Genomic DNA, 14,380 nt, shown 5'->3' on the forward strand with positions numbered 1-14,380 from the left:
AAATTATAATAGCTATAGTTTTATTAAGCATTTTTCATCAGATATACTCAAAGAGAACTTTGAGATTTATACGTATTGATAAATGTATCCTGTATAGATGATGAGAAAATTAATCATGGTTTAATGTTTTCTCTCTTTTGAAAAAAATTTCTTTCAGCTTGTGTTTATTTTACCTCAATATTTTTATTGGCCCCTGAATTTCTACTAATTCAATGTTATATAAAGCTGTATGTGTGAAAAAACAAAACCAATATTTCTTGTGTCAAGAAGAATTAGAATCTTTATTCGAAGATGCTTACCTATTATGGATTCAGTTGGCAAATGCTGCTGAGTTTTGATTAATTCTATGGAGAATTCTATTTGTTATTGAATATTTTTGATATATTTCTTCAATTTAGAATGTGTTTTCTGATTATTTGCAATGTTAATTTTCACAGGTGAAAGCAATAAGGATGTTTAAGTGCTGGTCAGCTGTTTTGATTCTTGGATTCATTTTTCTGGAGTCTGAAGGAAGGCCAACCAAAGAAGCAGGATATGGCCTTAAATCCTACCAACCTCTAATAAGATTGCGACACAAGGTACCTTACCATTCTGGACTTGCTCATAATGAACTAAACTGTTGGTTCTCTGGTTTACTACTCATCTAGGAGCACTTATTGCAGAATATACTTTCAGAGTATAATTTAAATTTACATTAAAAAGTTTTAGAAATACAATTTGGGGGATTACTTTTGACAAAGTATAGAGATGGACTATTTAAAAAAACGTGTCATTAAAATTTCACATGAAGAAATAGGATAAGACTTATAAAAGTAATTATGTCAAGACCTAATCACCCAGATGATTTCTATTATTTCCATATTAATTTTAAGTTTATAACTTCAAACTAAACCAAAAGTGTTATGTTCTTGAATTTGCCATTAAGATAAACAAAAAAGGATGCCTATACCATCTAGAGACATATAGTTTGGCAAAGTTTTTGTTCTTTTAAAAATCATTAGATATTTTAATTTGACAAAAATAATAATTTCAGGTTGTCTAATAGGAAATATTTCATTTATTGATGTTAAATATTTTTAAGAATTAAATAAGTTGACATTAGGATTTTTATAAATTCCATAGATTATATACTTACAATAAATTGAGCTAGTGCTTTTAATAACACATCATGATACTGCAAGTAAAATACTTAAACAACATTTTATTCAATCAAATAAAAGTTTATAATACATTTTGGTTTTCCTAGAGAGTGGAAAAAAGATAAAAAAATGCTGAAATTGAAAAGAACATATACATTTTAGGATTTCTTATGGTACTTATCTTTTTTATGTAAGAATTAAAGATTTTAAAATTTTAAAAATAAAAAAACTTAAAATTAAAAAAAATAAAAAAAAATAAGAAGAAAAAATAAATAAATAAAAATCACTTGAAATAAACAAACATCACTATATTGACTTTGTCCTTTATAGTCACTCCATGATAGTAGCACTTACATTGCATATATTTTTGCTGAAATTCTTTCATAACAGTGTAGTATTTTGACAAAATCACTAACCTTTTCTGGGATTTTTATCTGCCAGACATTAGGCTAAGCTGTTAAATTTATTGTTTTATTTAATCTTCAAACCAAACTTATGAAAGTGTATCTATTTTCATTCTATAGATAAGAAATTTAAAAATTCTTAGAACATTAAGGAATTTTTATTAAATATTTATTAAATATTTCAACAAGCTACGGTATAGCATGCAGAATAGATATGACAGGGTATCAAAGAGAAAATAAGTAGAAAATAAACTATACTTTCAAGTAAAAAATTATTATAGAAGTTTAGTTGCATGTAAAAGTAAATAAGCTATTAAAATGTTCATTCTAGATAAATACAATTGGAGAATTGGCCTTATCCCACTATTTTTCTATTATCATTCATTTCCCCTACTTCATGGAATAACAATAAGTTTTGTCCCAGCTCCAAACTTAGATATAATAACTCCATAACTTTATGAATGCTCTGAAAACACATTATCAATTCAACATACTGACTAATACTATTACAGACCCAGTGAATATTTATTCCATACTGTGAACTGCCCTATGTTATGTGTCTTGAGGTCTAGAACTGTGCCTTTCTAATCTTTTTATTCCTGGTGCCTAGTAGGTACTATGTGATTGAATCAATGGCAGAAAAATAGCAGGTAGAATGCCTGACTAAATGTTTTGATTGTTCCTTTGTTAAATGTAACATCACAGATTGTTGTGTATTATTTATAAATAATTTTGAATTAAATTTGGACATTGCAGATAAATCACTTACCATGCATTGCTGTGTAATTTAAGAAACCTTTAAAGAAATGAAACAACACAATGAGTTAAACCAGTTTTAGAAACACTAATACTCACCCAAAATGGTCAAAGTCACCTCCCAATCTTTTCCTTCTCTGTGAATCCTTACCTCTACATAGTTAGAAAAGGAACATGACTGCTGGTATTTAGGAGCAGAGAGGCAGAGAATGTTATGACAATACCTAACTTTCAAATGACTTGAGACAGAGGTGACATTAAGCTATAAAAATAATTCTGTGACTCTGTGTGTGTGTGAAAGTGTGTATCTGGTAGGAATTAAAAAGATCCCTGAGTTCTGTTAAGTTCCTGCAAAACCCCAGCAGATACTTTCCCCTCATTATCAACCTTGATGCAACCACTGGGATGTACCTTTCCTTCTCCAAGACCTTGAAGACTAATCTCATTATAGCATTTATTTATTTTTGAATTAGTCACTATTTGAATCCGAAGAATACCTGATTGTCTTTCTCTCACTTCTTTCCACTCCAATTAGGCTCACATGCTGCTTTATTGGAGAGGTTTTCCCAAACCATAACAGAAAATGGAACAAACATAGACATTCCCTTGATCCCCTGTAAATGTTCACTCTAGAATACCATTATTTGTCAAAATATGTATTTCATTTACTTATTAGTTTGCTGGATGTTTCTTTCCATTATGAGGTAAGCTATTATTCATCTTTGGCTTCCCTGGTGACTCAGAGGTAAAGCATCTGCCTGCATTGTAGATGGGAGTTTGATCCCTGGGTCTGGTATACCCCCTGGAGAAGGAAATGGCAACCCACTTCAGTATCTCATGGACAGAGGAGCCTGGCAGGCTACAGTCCACGGGGTCCCAAAAGAGTCGGACACAACACAGCGACTAAACACACACACTATTCGTCTTGCTATAGCACAGCACCTAGGACAGTAAAAAGAAACAAATGTATTTATAGTGAACGATTCCATCACTGACTAGAATAAGGCTTAAATCAAGATGATATATATGTGTATAATTATATCATATTATAATTAATAATACATTAAAATAATTTCCTTTTCTATCATTTTTTGCCAGAGTAAAATCAACTGGGCTGTACTTAATAAAATTTTTTAAAATACATTATTTAATAGCATTGTATAAATTTATTTCCTCGCATTTGTTATTTTTAACTTGCATAGTTTTATTTGAATAAAAAAGACTATAAACATCTATAAATCTGTAAGACTTAGGGAATGCATAAGGAGATTTTCTATTTGGATAGGTCTCACTAGCATAAATATTAGTTGCTAGCTACAAAACACTAAAATATATAATAAATACACTAGATTTTGAATTTTGATCACATTGTCCCCAGAGAGGTGTCAGTTCCTTGAGTCTGAACAAATGTATGTACAGAACGGAATTTTCTCAAATATTTGTGTGTCAGTTGTATAATGAATCCCCTTTTGGGAGCAAAAACGGAAATGTGCGATTTACTTGTCAGATTACACAGTGAAAGTGAAAGTGAAAATGTTAGTCACTGAGTCCTGACTGACTCTTTGTGACCTCTCGGACTGTAGCCTGCCAGGTTCCTCTGTCCATGGAATTCTCTAGGAGAGAAAATTGGAGAGGATTGCCATTGCCTTCTCCAGGAGATCTTCCCAACCAGTGGATCAATCCATGTCTCCTGCATTGCAGGCAGATTCTTAACTATCTGAGCCACTAGGAAAGACCATACATAGCGTAGTGTAGTATAGGTATAAACATATGTGTACATAGTTGTATCATTTATAACTTTGTATACACACGTGTGATTGCAAATATATATTGTGTCTCAAGATAAAAATGAGTAACATAAATCCATCATGCTAATTATAGAAATCTTAATTATAGTCCATAATATGCATCTATGGGGGCTGATGCTGTGTTGTATACCTACATATACCTATATTATGCTAAGCTAAGTCACTTCAGTCATGTCTGACTCTGTGCAACCCCATAGACGGCAGACTACCAAGCTCCCCTGTCCCTGGGATTCTCCAGGCAAGAACACTGGAGTGGGTTGCCATTTCCTTCTCCAATGCATGAAAGTGAAAAGTGAAAGTGAAGTCCTCAGTCGTGTCTGACTCTTTGTGACCCCATGGACTGCAGCCTACCAGCCTCCTCCGTCTATGGGATTTTCCAGGCAAGAGTACTGGAGTGGGGTGCTATTGCCTTCTCCACTATATTGCGCTACAAACTTTCATATACATTAATTGTTGTGATTTAATTCCACAGTAATCCTTGGATACAGGGAATATTTTTCCTGCCTATCCAAATGACAGTATTAAAACCTGAGAGGAAAAGTAACTTTCTTAATGGAAAGAGAGAGGATCAGACAGAAAAATGAGATTAGTAAGAAGCCCATAAAAACATAGGTAGAACACAGATGGGGAAGAAGGATCAGAAAGGATAAAGATGATAATGCTAGTAAAGCAAAGTGACACTGGCTTCAAGGAGAAACATCTAATGTCCTTTCATATTGTTCCTTCTCCCCTTCCATAAGCATAATCACAGTGTTTCCATGTATGTTTTCTTGGCTAGACTGAACTGAATGTCTTCTCCTAATAGGGCAACATAAAGTTGGATAAGACTAAAGTGACTTAGCAATACAAATATTACTGTAGCTATAGTTTAGGTCAATCTCCCAATGAAGGCTCACTCGGAAGCTATAGTCACCACCCTAACTGCTGGTCTGTCACTGGTTTTGAGCATAGTAGTTACTATAGGGGGCTCCTAGGTGGCTCGGCAATAAAGAATTCACATGCCAATGCGCAGGGTTGGAAAGATCTCTGAAGTAGAAATGGTTCAGTTCAGTCACTCAGTCGTGTCCGACTCTTTACAAACCCATTCTTCCCTGCCCATTACCAACTCCTGGAGCTTACTCAAACTCATGTCCATTCAATTGGTGATGCCATCTAACCATCTTATCCTCCATTGTCCCCTTCTCCTCTCGCCCTCAATATCTTTCCAAGCAACAGGATCTTTTCAAATGAGTCAGTTCTTCACATCAGGTGACCAAAGTATTGGAGTTTCAGCTTCAGCATCATTCCTTCCAATGAATATTCAGGACTAATTTCTTTTATGATGGACTGATGGATCTCTTTGCAGTCCAAGGGACTCTCAAGAATCTTCTCCAACTCCACAGTTCAAAATCATCCATTCTCCAGCGTTCAGTTTTCTTTATAGTAAAACTCTCACATCCATACATGACTACTGGAAAAATCATAACTTTGACTAGATGGAGTTTTGTTGGCAAAGTAATGTCTCTGCTTTTTAATATGCTGTCTAGGTTGGTCATAACTTTTCTTCCAAGGAGCAAGTGGTTTTTAATTTCATGGCTGCAGTCACCATCTGCAGTGATTTTGGAGCTCAATAAAATAAAGTCTGTCACTGTTTCCATTATTTTCCCATCTATTTGCCATGAAGTGATGGGACCGGATGCCAAGATCTTAGTTTTCTGAATGTTTTTCACTCTCCTCTTTCACTTTCATCAAGAGTCTCTTTAGTTCTTCTTGGCATTCTGCCATAAGTGTGGTGTCACCTACATATCTGAGGTTATTGATATTTCTTCCAGCAATCCTGATTCTAGTTTGTGCTTCCTCCAGGAAATGGTAACCCACTCCATTTTTCTTGCCTAGAAAAATCACATGGACATAGGAGCCTGGTGGGCTACACAGTCCATGGGGGTCACAGAATCAGACATGATTGAGCATATACTCACACAGTTCACACACAGTACCTGTTGGTTACTATGAGCATTTGTGAGAAAATTCCCTGAAGTTTTCTATACTTTGAACCATCTTCAGAATTGATATACTCAGAGCAGGTCACACAGAACTTAGTATCACAGGGCATTTGCTGTATACTAGGTACTCTGTTAGCTTTATTCTGTACATTGGTTTAATTATATGAAGATTCATATCTTGTAAGTGCTTTTATTACTGTTTGATAGAAGAGAAAACTAGGCTTCATGAATGTTTAGTAGTTGTTTAATACAACACACTTAAATGTTGGGAAGCAGGATTAGGATTTAATATAAAGCCTGTATATTTTAATAACCACTCTACAGTGAGTACTTTTGTGTTAATTTATCCTGTGTGCCATGTATTTCCTATTCTCCCTGCATTCTGATTACATTAGTCCCTTTGTGCTTAAAGTGACTATGTGTCTAGTTCTGGCTAGCAAGTTGTTAAACAGTACCATGGAATGCCTCTGGGCTGAACATTTGATCCCAATTGTAAAACCGTCCTGAATTATCTTTTTTCTTCTAGCATGTCAAACAGCATCTGTTCAAGGGAGTGCCTGCTTAATCATGCCAAGTGTCTAAATCAACTAGGATGACTAAAACTCCCTGGCAATTAGTGATTATCTTGGAATAAGAAATGAGGGGAAGGTCTTCTGTTTTAAACCACTGAGATTTGGGAGATGTCTGATATTTTGGAATTATCATTTTCTGTCCTATAGAACTAGAACGTAAACTCTTATCATCTAACAAAAAATTCTGTACACTTTTTCCTCTACTACCTTGGTTTCTTTTTTCATTTCTATTCCAAGGCTTTTTGTCTTCTCTTTCATCCAATATTTCTTTCTTCTTTCTGTATTCTTCTGGCTCATAATTTCCTATTAAAAGATGCTTGCTCCTTGGAAGAAAAGCTATGACCAACCTAGACAGCATATTAAAAAGCAGAGACATAATTTCCAGCAGTCATGCATGGATGTGAGAGTTGGACTATACAGAGAACTGAGCACCAAAGAATTGATGCTTTTGAACTGTGATGTTGGAGAGGACTCTTGGGAGTCCCTTGGACTGCAAGGAGATCCAACCAGTCCATCCTAAAGGAAATCATCCTGAATATTCATTGGAAGGACTGATGCTGAAGCTGAAACTGCAATACTTTGGATACCTGATGTGAAGAACTGACTCATTTGAAAAGACCTCAAGGTTGGGAAAGATACTGAGGAGGAGAGGAGAAGGGGATGACAGAGGATGATGTGCTTGGATGGCATCACTGACTCAATGGACGTGAATTTGAGTAAACGCCAGGAGTTAGTGATGGAGAGGGAGGCCTGATGTGCTTCAGTCCATGGGTTCACAAAGTTGGACATGACTGAGCAACTGAACTGAACTGAACTGATCATTTCCTATCACAATGAATATTGTAGTTGTGCGTGCATGCTCAATCACTCAGCTGTGTTGACTCCTTTTGACCTCATGGACTTTAGCCTGTCTGGCTGCTCTGTCCATCTAATTTTCCAGGCAAGAATACTGGAATGGGTTGCCAGTTCCAACTCTGGTGGGTCTTTCTGACCCAGGGATTGAACCCATGACTCTTGCATCTCCTGCAATGGCGGGTGGATTCTTTACCACTGTGCCACCTAGGAGGCCTGCCCTGTTGTAGTCACGGTCCTATAATATGCATGGACTATTATTTCAGCATATCGTCATATACCCTATCAGTTCACGGTAAAATTCTTTAGATTCAGTGTGTTATCTTCCTTCCCTTTTCTTACTTACAGCACCAATCACACTGCTACACTGTTTGCTGATACTGATGATCAAAGCCAGGCTTGAGGGAAGATTATGAGGACCATAAGGAGTGCCCTTTGAGTATACCTAGTGGGACCACTGAAAAGTCTTAAAATGCGTATAACTTTTTGTGGCCAGAGAATGCAATCTCCAGATTTATAGTACAGAGCAAATCAAAATTGCATCATGATTCCTTTACTTACAAAATCAAAATGTTTGTCTATGAAACAAGTTACTAGTGCAAATGGGGCAAAGTGTTTGTATAATTTAATAAGTCCAGAGACTGTTGCTATGCATAGCAGTACAATATAATTCAAGGAAGTCATTTACAGGAGGTTATGCTTTACTTTAAGTATTAAAAGAGTGATAGATGTGGATTCGTGAAGAGTGGCGAAAGAGAACTGTAGGGAAGGAGAGAAAAATTAAATAGCACATCAAAACCACGACTGCTGAGAGGATAGAAACCTTCAGGCAAACCCAGGAGCATTATTTCCTGGCTGATGAAAATTTGTGCCATTCCATCTGAAATATCTGACTGCTTCCAGCATGTTCGAGGGAAGACCCTTTAAAATGTTAATGTATTTTTCAGAGGTCAAGAGGTAATCTGGACCATTATCTAATAGGAAAAATAGTCACGAAGAAGGAAATGAAGACATTATGGTCATTAATTAAGTAAATGTTAAGGAATATATTAATTAATATATCAATGTATTTATTACATATATATCTTAATGATTGAATAATGTTAATGCATTTCAAATGTATTAAAATGTATTAGTAATACATTTTTAATGTTTTCATTGAAGTATAATTGATTTAAAAATTTGTGTTAGTTTCAGGTGCACAGCAAAATGATTGTTATTCACACATATAGATACATTTTTAAATATTATTTTCTCTTACAAGTTATTGTGAAATATTGAGTATAGCTCCCTGTGCTATATAGTAGGCCCTTGTTTATATGTTTTATATATATATATATATATATATATATATATGTGTGTGTGTATCTATGTTAATTTCAAACTCCTCATTTATCTGTCCTTTCCTTTCCCCATTGGTAACCATAAGTTTGTTTTCTGTGTATGTGTGTCTATTTCATTTTTGCATATCAGCTTATTTGTATCATTTGTTTTCTATACTCCATATATAAGCAATATCATATGATATTTATTCCTCTCTGTCTGGCTTACTTCACTTATTATGATAATCTCTAGGTCCATCCATGTTGCTGCAAATGACATTATTTCATTCTTTTTTATGGCTGAGTAATGTTCCATTGTGTATATATACCACATCTTATTTATCCATTCATCTGTCATTATACATTTAAGTTACTTCCATGTCTTGGTTATGTAAATTGTGCTACTGGAACATTGGGGTGTATGCATCTTTTCAAATTATGATTCTGTCTAGATACATGCCCAAGAGTGGGATTGTAAGATCATATGATTTTATTAGTTTTATTAAGGAACTTCCATGCAGTTCTCCCTAGTGGCTGTACTAATTTACATTCCCACCAACAGTGTAGGAGTGTTCTTATTTTCTCTGCAACCTCTCTATTGCTTTTTATTTGTAGAATTTTGATGATGGCCATTTTGACCAATGTGAAGTGATACCCGATTATAGTTTTGATCTGCATTTCTTGTCTTTTCTCAGAGTTTGAACAAAAATTTTTAAAATTTGTATAGAAACACAAAGACCTGGAATAGCTAAACTAATCTTGGGAAAAAGAGAGTAGAGTTGGAGTTGTCATGCTCCCTGGCTTTAAACTATACAGCAAAGCCATAGTAAACATAACAGTATGGCACTGGCACAAAAACAGAAATATAGATCAGTGTAATAGGACATAATGCTGAGAGAAAACCCCACACACCTATGGGCAATTAATCTACACAAAGGAGGCAAGAATATACAATAGAGAAAAGACATTCCCTGCAACAAGTGGTGCTGAGAAAACTTGGCAGCTCTATGTTAAAGGATGTAGTTAGAACATCTCTAATACCATACACAAAAATTTAATAATACATTTAATCAAAATGTATTAAAGACCTAAATGTAAGACCAGATACTATAAAACTCAAGGAAACATAGATAGGATGCTCTTTGACATTAATCACAGCAATATTTTTAAGAATTTGTCTCAGAGAGTAATGGCAATAAAAACAAAAATAAACAAATTGGACCTAATTAAACTCAAAAGATTTTGCATAGCAAAATAAACAAATAAAACAAAACGCCTACAGAATGTGAGAAAATATTTGCAAATAATGTGGCTGACAAGTAATTAATCTCCACAGTATAGAAATAGCTTTAACAGATCAATATAAAAAATGAAATAAAAAATGGGCAGAAGATCTAAATAGACATTTCTCCAAAGAAGATATACAGATGGCCAAAAGCTCATGAAAAATGCTCAATATTCCTAATTATTAGATAAATGCAAATCTGATTTTTCATCAAAAAATAATGTTTGAAAAAGAAGAACATTAATTTTTTTTTTTCCTGAGAAATGAAATTCTACCCTTAATTGAGCTAGTGCCTGGAGTTCAGTTTCCAGTTTATACCAGCACACACCATAAGATGTAGAAGATCTGTGAGTTAAGGACACCATATGGACCATAATTCTTATTCATTGCACCAAAGGAAGAAGTTATCTTTAGGATACTGAGCAGTCCGTAGTCCTTCCCTTTGCTCAAATTGGAGATACAGACTCTGTCTTCTAAGGCTTTCCATACACTTGCTGCTTGCTCTGGATGGGAACATTACCTTTGTGTTACAGAGCTTCTTGCTGTTCAAACATCCTTGAATAGATCACAAGGCAAATGGCAGTCAGTGTCTCTATCCATAATATTTGCAAAAACATTATGGGTTCATGGAGGATTGTCTCCCAAAACACATTGGTAGTACTACCGGTGTCAGGAAATCAGTCACCATCAAGTATATCTAAGGCCTAAACTGATGCTGTGTGTGTTTCAAAACTGATTTGCAAATCAAGTATATAGTTACAACTTCATTGGTTGTAACCAACTTTTTGCTGGTTCATTTTGTCCTTTCTAGAACTTTAAGAAAAAAAAAAAAAGTTTTGTTGACCTTTGGATGTGTTGCTTGCAAGTTTATTCATTTAAACTGGAATATATTTGCTAATCTGGGGAAAATTCAGCATGTGGTAGACTGAATCATTTTGCTAGGCAAAATTAAGTCAATAAAGAAATATATCTGGTCTCTAAGATTCTCAAGATAAAATGCCTACTAGTCATTTGATCTTTTTGAGAATGAATTATCAAAGCAGTACTATCATTACAGATGTGTAGGATGCATAAAGTCTGTTCCTTAACACTTCAATGAGGCTACCTTAAGATACTTTTTGTAAAGCTTTAAAAGTAGTTGTTATAAACTTGAAGAAAGAGCTGTTTTCATTTTAAGATTTTTAAGTTGTGAAATGTTAAAAATGGGAAACATTAGCCTTCTACTTACATTTATTCAACAATATGTAACAAACTGCTGCTGCTGCTGCTAAGTAGCGTCTGTCGTGTCCGACTCTGTGCGACCCCATAGACAGAAGCCCACCAGGTTGCTCTGTCCCTGGGATTCTCCAGGCAAGAACACTGGAGTGGGTTGCCATTTCCTTCTCCAATGCATGAAAGTGAAATGTGAAAGTGAAGTCGTTCAGTCGTGTCCAACTCTTAGCGACCCCATGGACTGTAGCCTACCAGGCTCCTCCACCCATGGGATTTCCCAGGCAAGAGTACTGGAGTGGGGTGCCATTGCCTTCTCCGATGTAACAAACTAGTCAAAGTCAAATTCATATAGTATATAAAACCAAGCTTGTCCATATTCCAGAAAACTCCATTTATGCACTAGTCTCGAGCACTTAAGATTTTTTGTTTTACCACCCTAGAATGAATTTTCAAGTCACCTGAGCTACAGTACTTCCTCTTACCCAACGCACACATATATATATAGATTTAGATATCAATGATAGATATAGATATACAGGCTTCTCAGGTGGCACAGATGTAAACAGTTCAGTTCAGTTCAGTTGCTCAGTCATGTCAGACTCTTTGTGATCCAATGGACTGAAGCACACCAGGCTTCCCCGTCCATCACCAACTCCCCAAGCTTGCTCAAACTCATGTCCATCGAGCCAGTGGTTCCATCCAACCATCTCATCCTCTGTCATACCCTTCTTTTCCTGCCTTCAATCTTTTCCAGCATCAGGGTATTTTCCAGTGAGTTAGTTCTTCACATCAGGTGGCTGAAGTACTGGAGTTTCAGTTTCAGCATCAGCCCTTCCAATGAATATTAAGGACTGAATTCCTTTAGGAATGACTAGTTTGATCACCTTGCAGTCCAAGGAACTCTCAAGAGTCTTCTGCAACACCACAGCTCAAAAGCATCAATTCTTTGGCACTCAGCTTTCTTTATGGTCCAGCTCTCACATCCATACATGACCACTGGAAAAACCATTAGCTTTGACTAGACAGACATTTGTTGGCAAAGTGATGTCTCTGCTTTTTAATATGCTGTCTAGGTTGTTCATATCTTTTCTTCCAAGGAGCAAGCATCTTTTAATTTCATGGCTGCAGTCACCATCTGTAGTGATTTTGGAGCCCAAGAAAATAGTTTCTCACTGTTTCCATTGTTTCCCCATCTCCATCTATTTGCCATTCTTTACACTTGTAAAGACTCTGCCCGCAATACAGGAGATGAAAGACACATAGGTTCGGTCCTTGGACTGGGAAGATCCCCTGGAGTAGAAGATGGCAACCCACAGCCTAGCAAGGCTGTAGTCCATGAGATCACAAAGAGTCAGACACAACTGAACATATACACAGGCACACACCAAACACATACACGCATATAGATAGATAGATAATTGAAAAACTTGACTTATCCTTGTTTCCCTGAACAGTAATTTATCCTTTTACTGATCAAGGAGCACCAGCATATTAGGACCTAGGTGTAGTTAAACAGGTTTTTTCATTACTGTTCATTTCCTTTTGATTGACTTCCAAATCTTTCTTACCTTTAGATCTAGTTATATTTTTCTCCTCATTTCTGTGGAGAGAATAACACTAGTTCATATCAGTTTACTAAAGAAAAGCAAACTATTCATATACCCAGATCTACCACTAATTAAGTACATTATACTACCTATACTACCCCCAAAAGAATACAGATGTCAATGTTTATAACAGGGTTCATTGCGGTTACTTTAAATTTGTACATGTAGGAAAAAGGGTTATGAGTAAAGAACAGGCAAATGAGATAAATTAATATTAATAAACCACAAGCTAGCATTTATAGTCACTTCTTCAATGTGAAAATTAATCATAAATTGATTTGTACGTCTTTCATTATTAAAATTCTATTGAGAATTCAATTAGAAAAGTCCTGTATTATAAATGAAAAGAAATATTCTTATTTATGAGCTTGACATTCAACATGTTTAAGAGATAAAAATCTTATAGTATATAGATCACTATTGAAACGAATAGGATTATTTTAAACTAATATTACTCACTGCTTGTTTCTGGCATCAGATCCCTAGTATATGAAGTGGTTTTAGATCTATAAGACAGTAAAAAATATTCAATCCATCTTTGGATACATAAAATACTGATGGGGAAAGCGAGTGCCTGAGAGGCAATGGTCTTCGCTGAAGATCACATAGCTAGGTGCTACTCAGTTGAGAACCTGTATTTCCTGTCTTCTGTAACAATTCCATTTTCCTTTAACCCTTGTGTGCGTGCTATGTTGTTTCAGTTATTTCTGACTCTTTGTGACTCTGTGGACTATAGCCCACCAGGCTTTCTGTCCATGGGATTCTCCAGGCAAGAATACTGGAGTGGGTTGCTGTGACCTCTTCCAGGGGATCTTCCTGACCCAGGGGTGGAACCTGTGTCTCTTACATCTCCTGAATGGAAGGTGGGTTCTTTACCACTAATGCCATCTGAGAAGCCCAGTTGGTAGACCCATCCAGCAAAAAAAAAATCTTTTCTAAACGTCTTTGTCAAAAGGTTGCTTACTTATGTGGTCAGCAATGCTGGAATATGGTTCTGCCTTCTCCTAAGAAAGGTGCTTCTTTTTGCTTTCTCAATATTTAATAGAATTTATTTTTTCTTGCAGTTTTAGATTCACAGCAAAATTGAGTACAGAATGTAAAGTGTCCATATACTGCCTGGAACCCCACCTTTAAGCCTCTCCCACATCAATATCCTGCACCAGATGGTGCATTTGTTACAATTCATAAATCTACATTGATAAATCATTACTATCCAAGGGCCATGGTTTACCTTAGGTTCCATTCTCAATGTTCTACACTTTATTTAAATATGTGCAATAACCTGTGACCACCATTGTAGTGTCTATCATACAGAATAATTTTATCATCATAAAAATACTCTGTATTCTGCTTATTTATCTCTCCTTCTATAATCTCTGATAATCACTAATCATTTATTGTCTCCACAGTTTCACCTCTTCCAAAATGTCATAATGTTGGG

At 35.5% G+C, this 14,380-nt stretch overlaps 1 protein-coding gene across 4 annotated transcripts in view; it reads left to right on the forward strand.

The window, feature by feature from the left end:
- Positions 1 to 14,380, forward strand: part of FSTL5 (follistatin like 5) — a 937,018-nt gene that overhangs the window by 58,092 nt on the left and 864,546 nt on the right. For all 4 annotated transcript variants that reach the window (XM_027956327.2, XM_042234380.1, XM_042234379.1 and 1 more), the window contains exon 2: positions 438 to 578. In XM_027956327.2, coding sequence (XP_027812128.2) covers positions 453 to 578 — 126 coding nt within the window. In that variant the 5' untranslated portion in view covers positions 438 to 452. The remainder of the gene's footprint in view (positions 1 to 437; positions 579 to 14,380) is intronic.

Source organism: Ovis aries, chromosome 17, assembly GCF_016772045.2.
Source record: "Ovis aries strain OAR_USU_Benz2616 breed Rambouillet chromosome 17, ARS-UI_Ramb_v3.0, whole genome shotgun sequence".
Classification (NCBI taxonomy): Eukaryota; Metazoa; Chordata; class Mammalia; order Artiodactyla; family Bovidae; genus Ovis; species Ovis aries.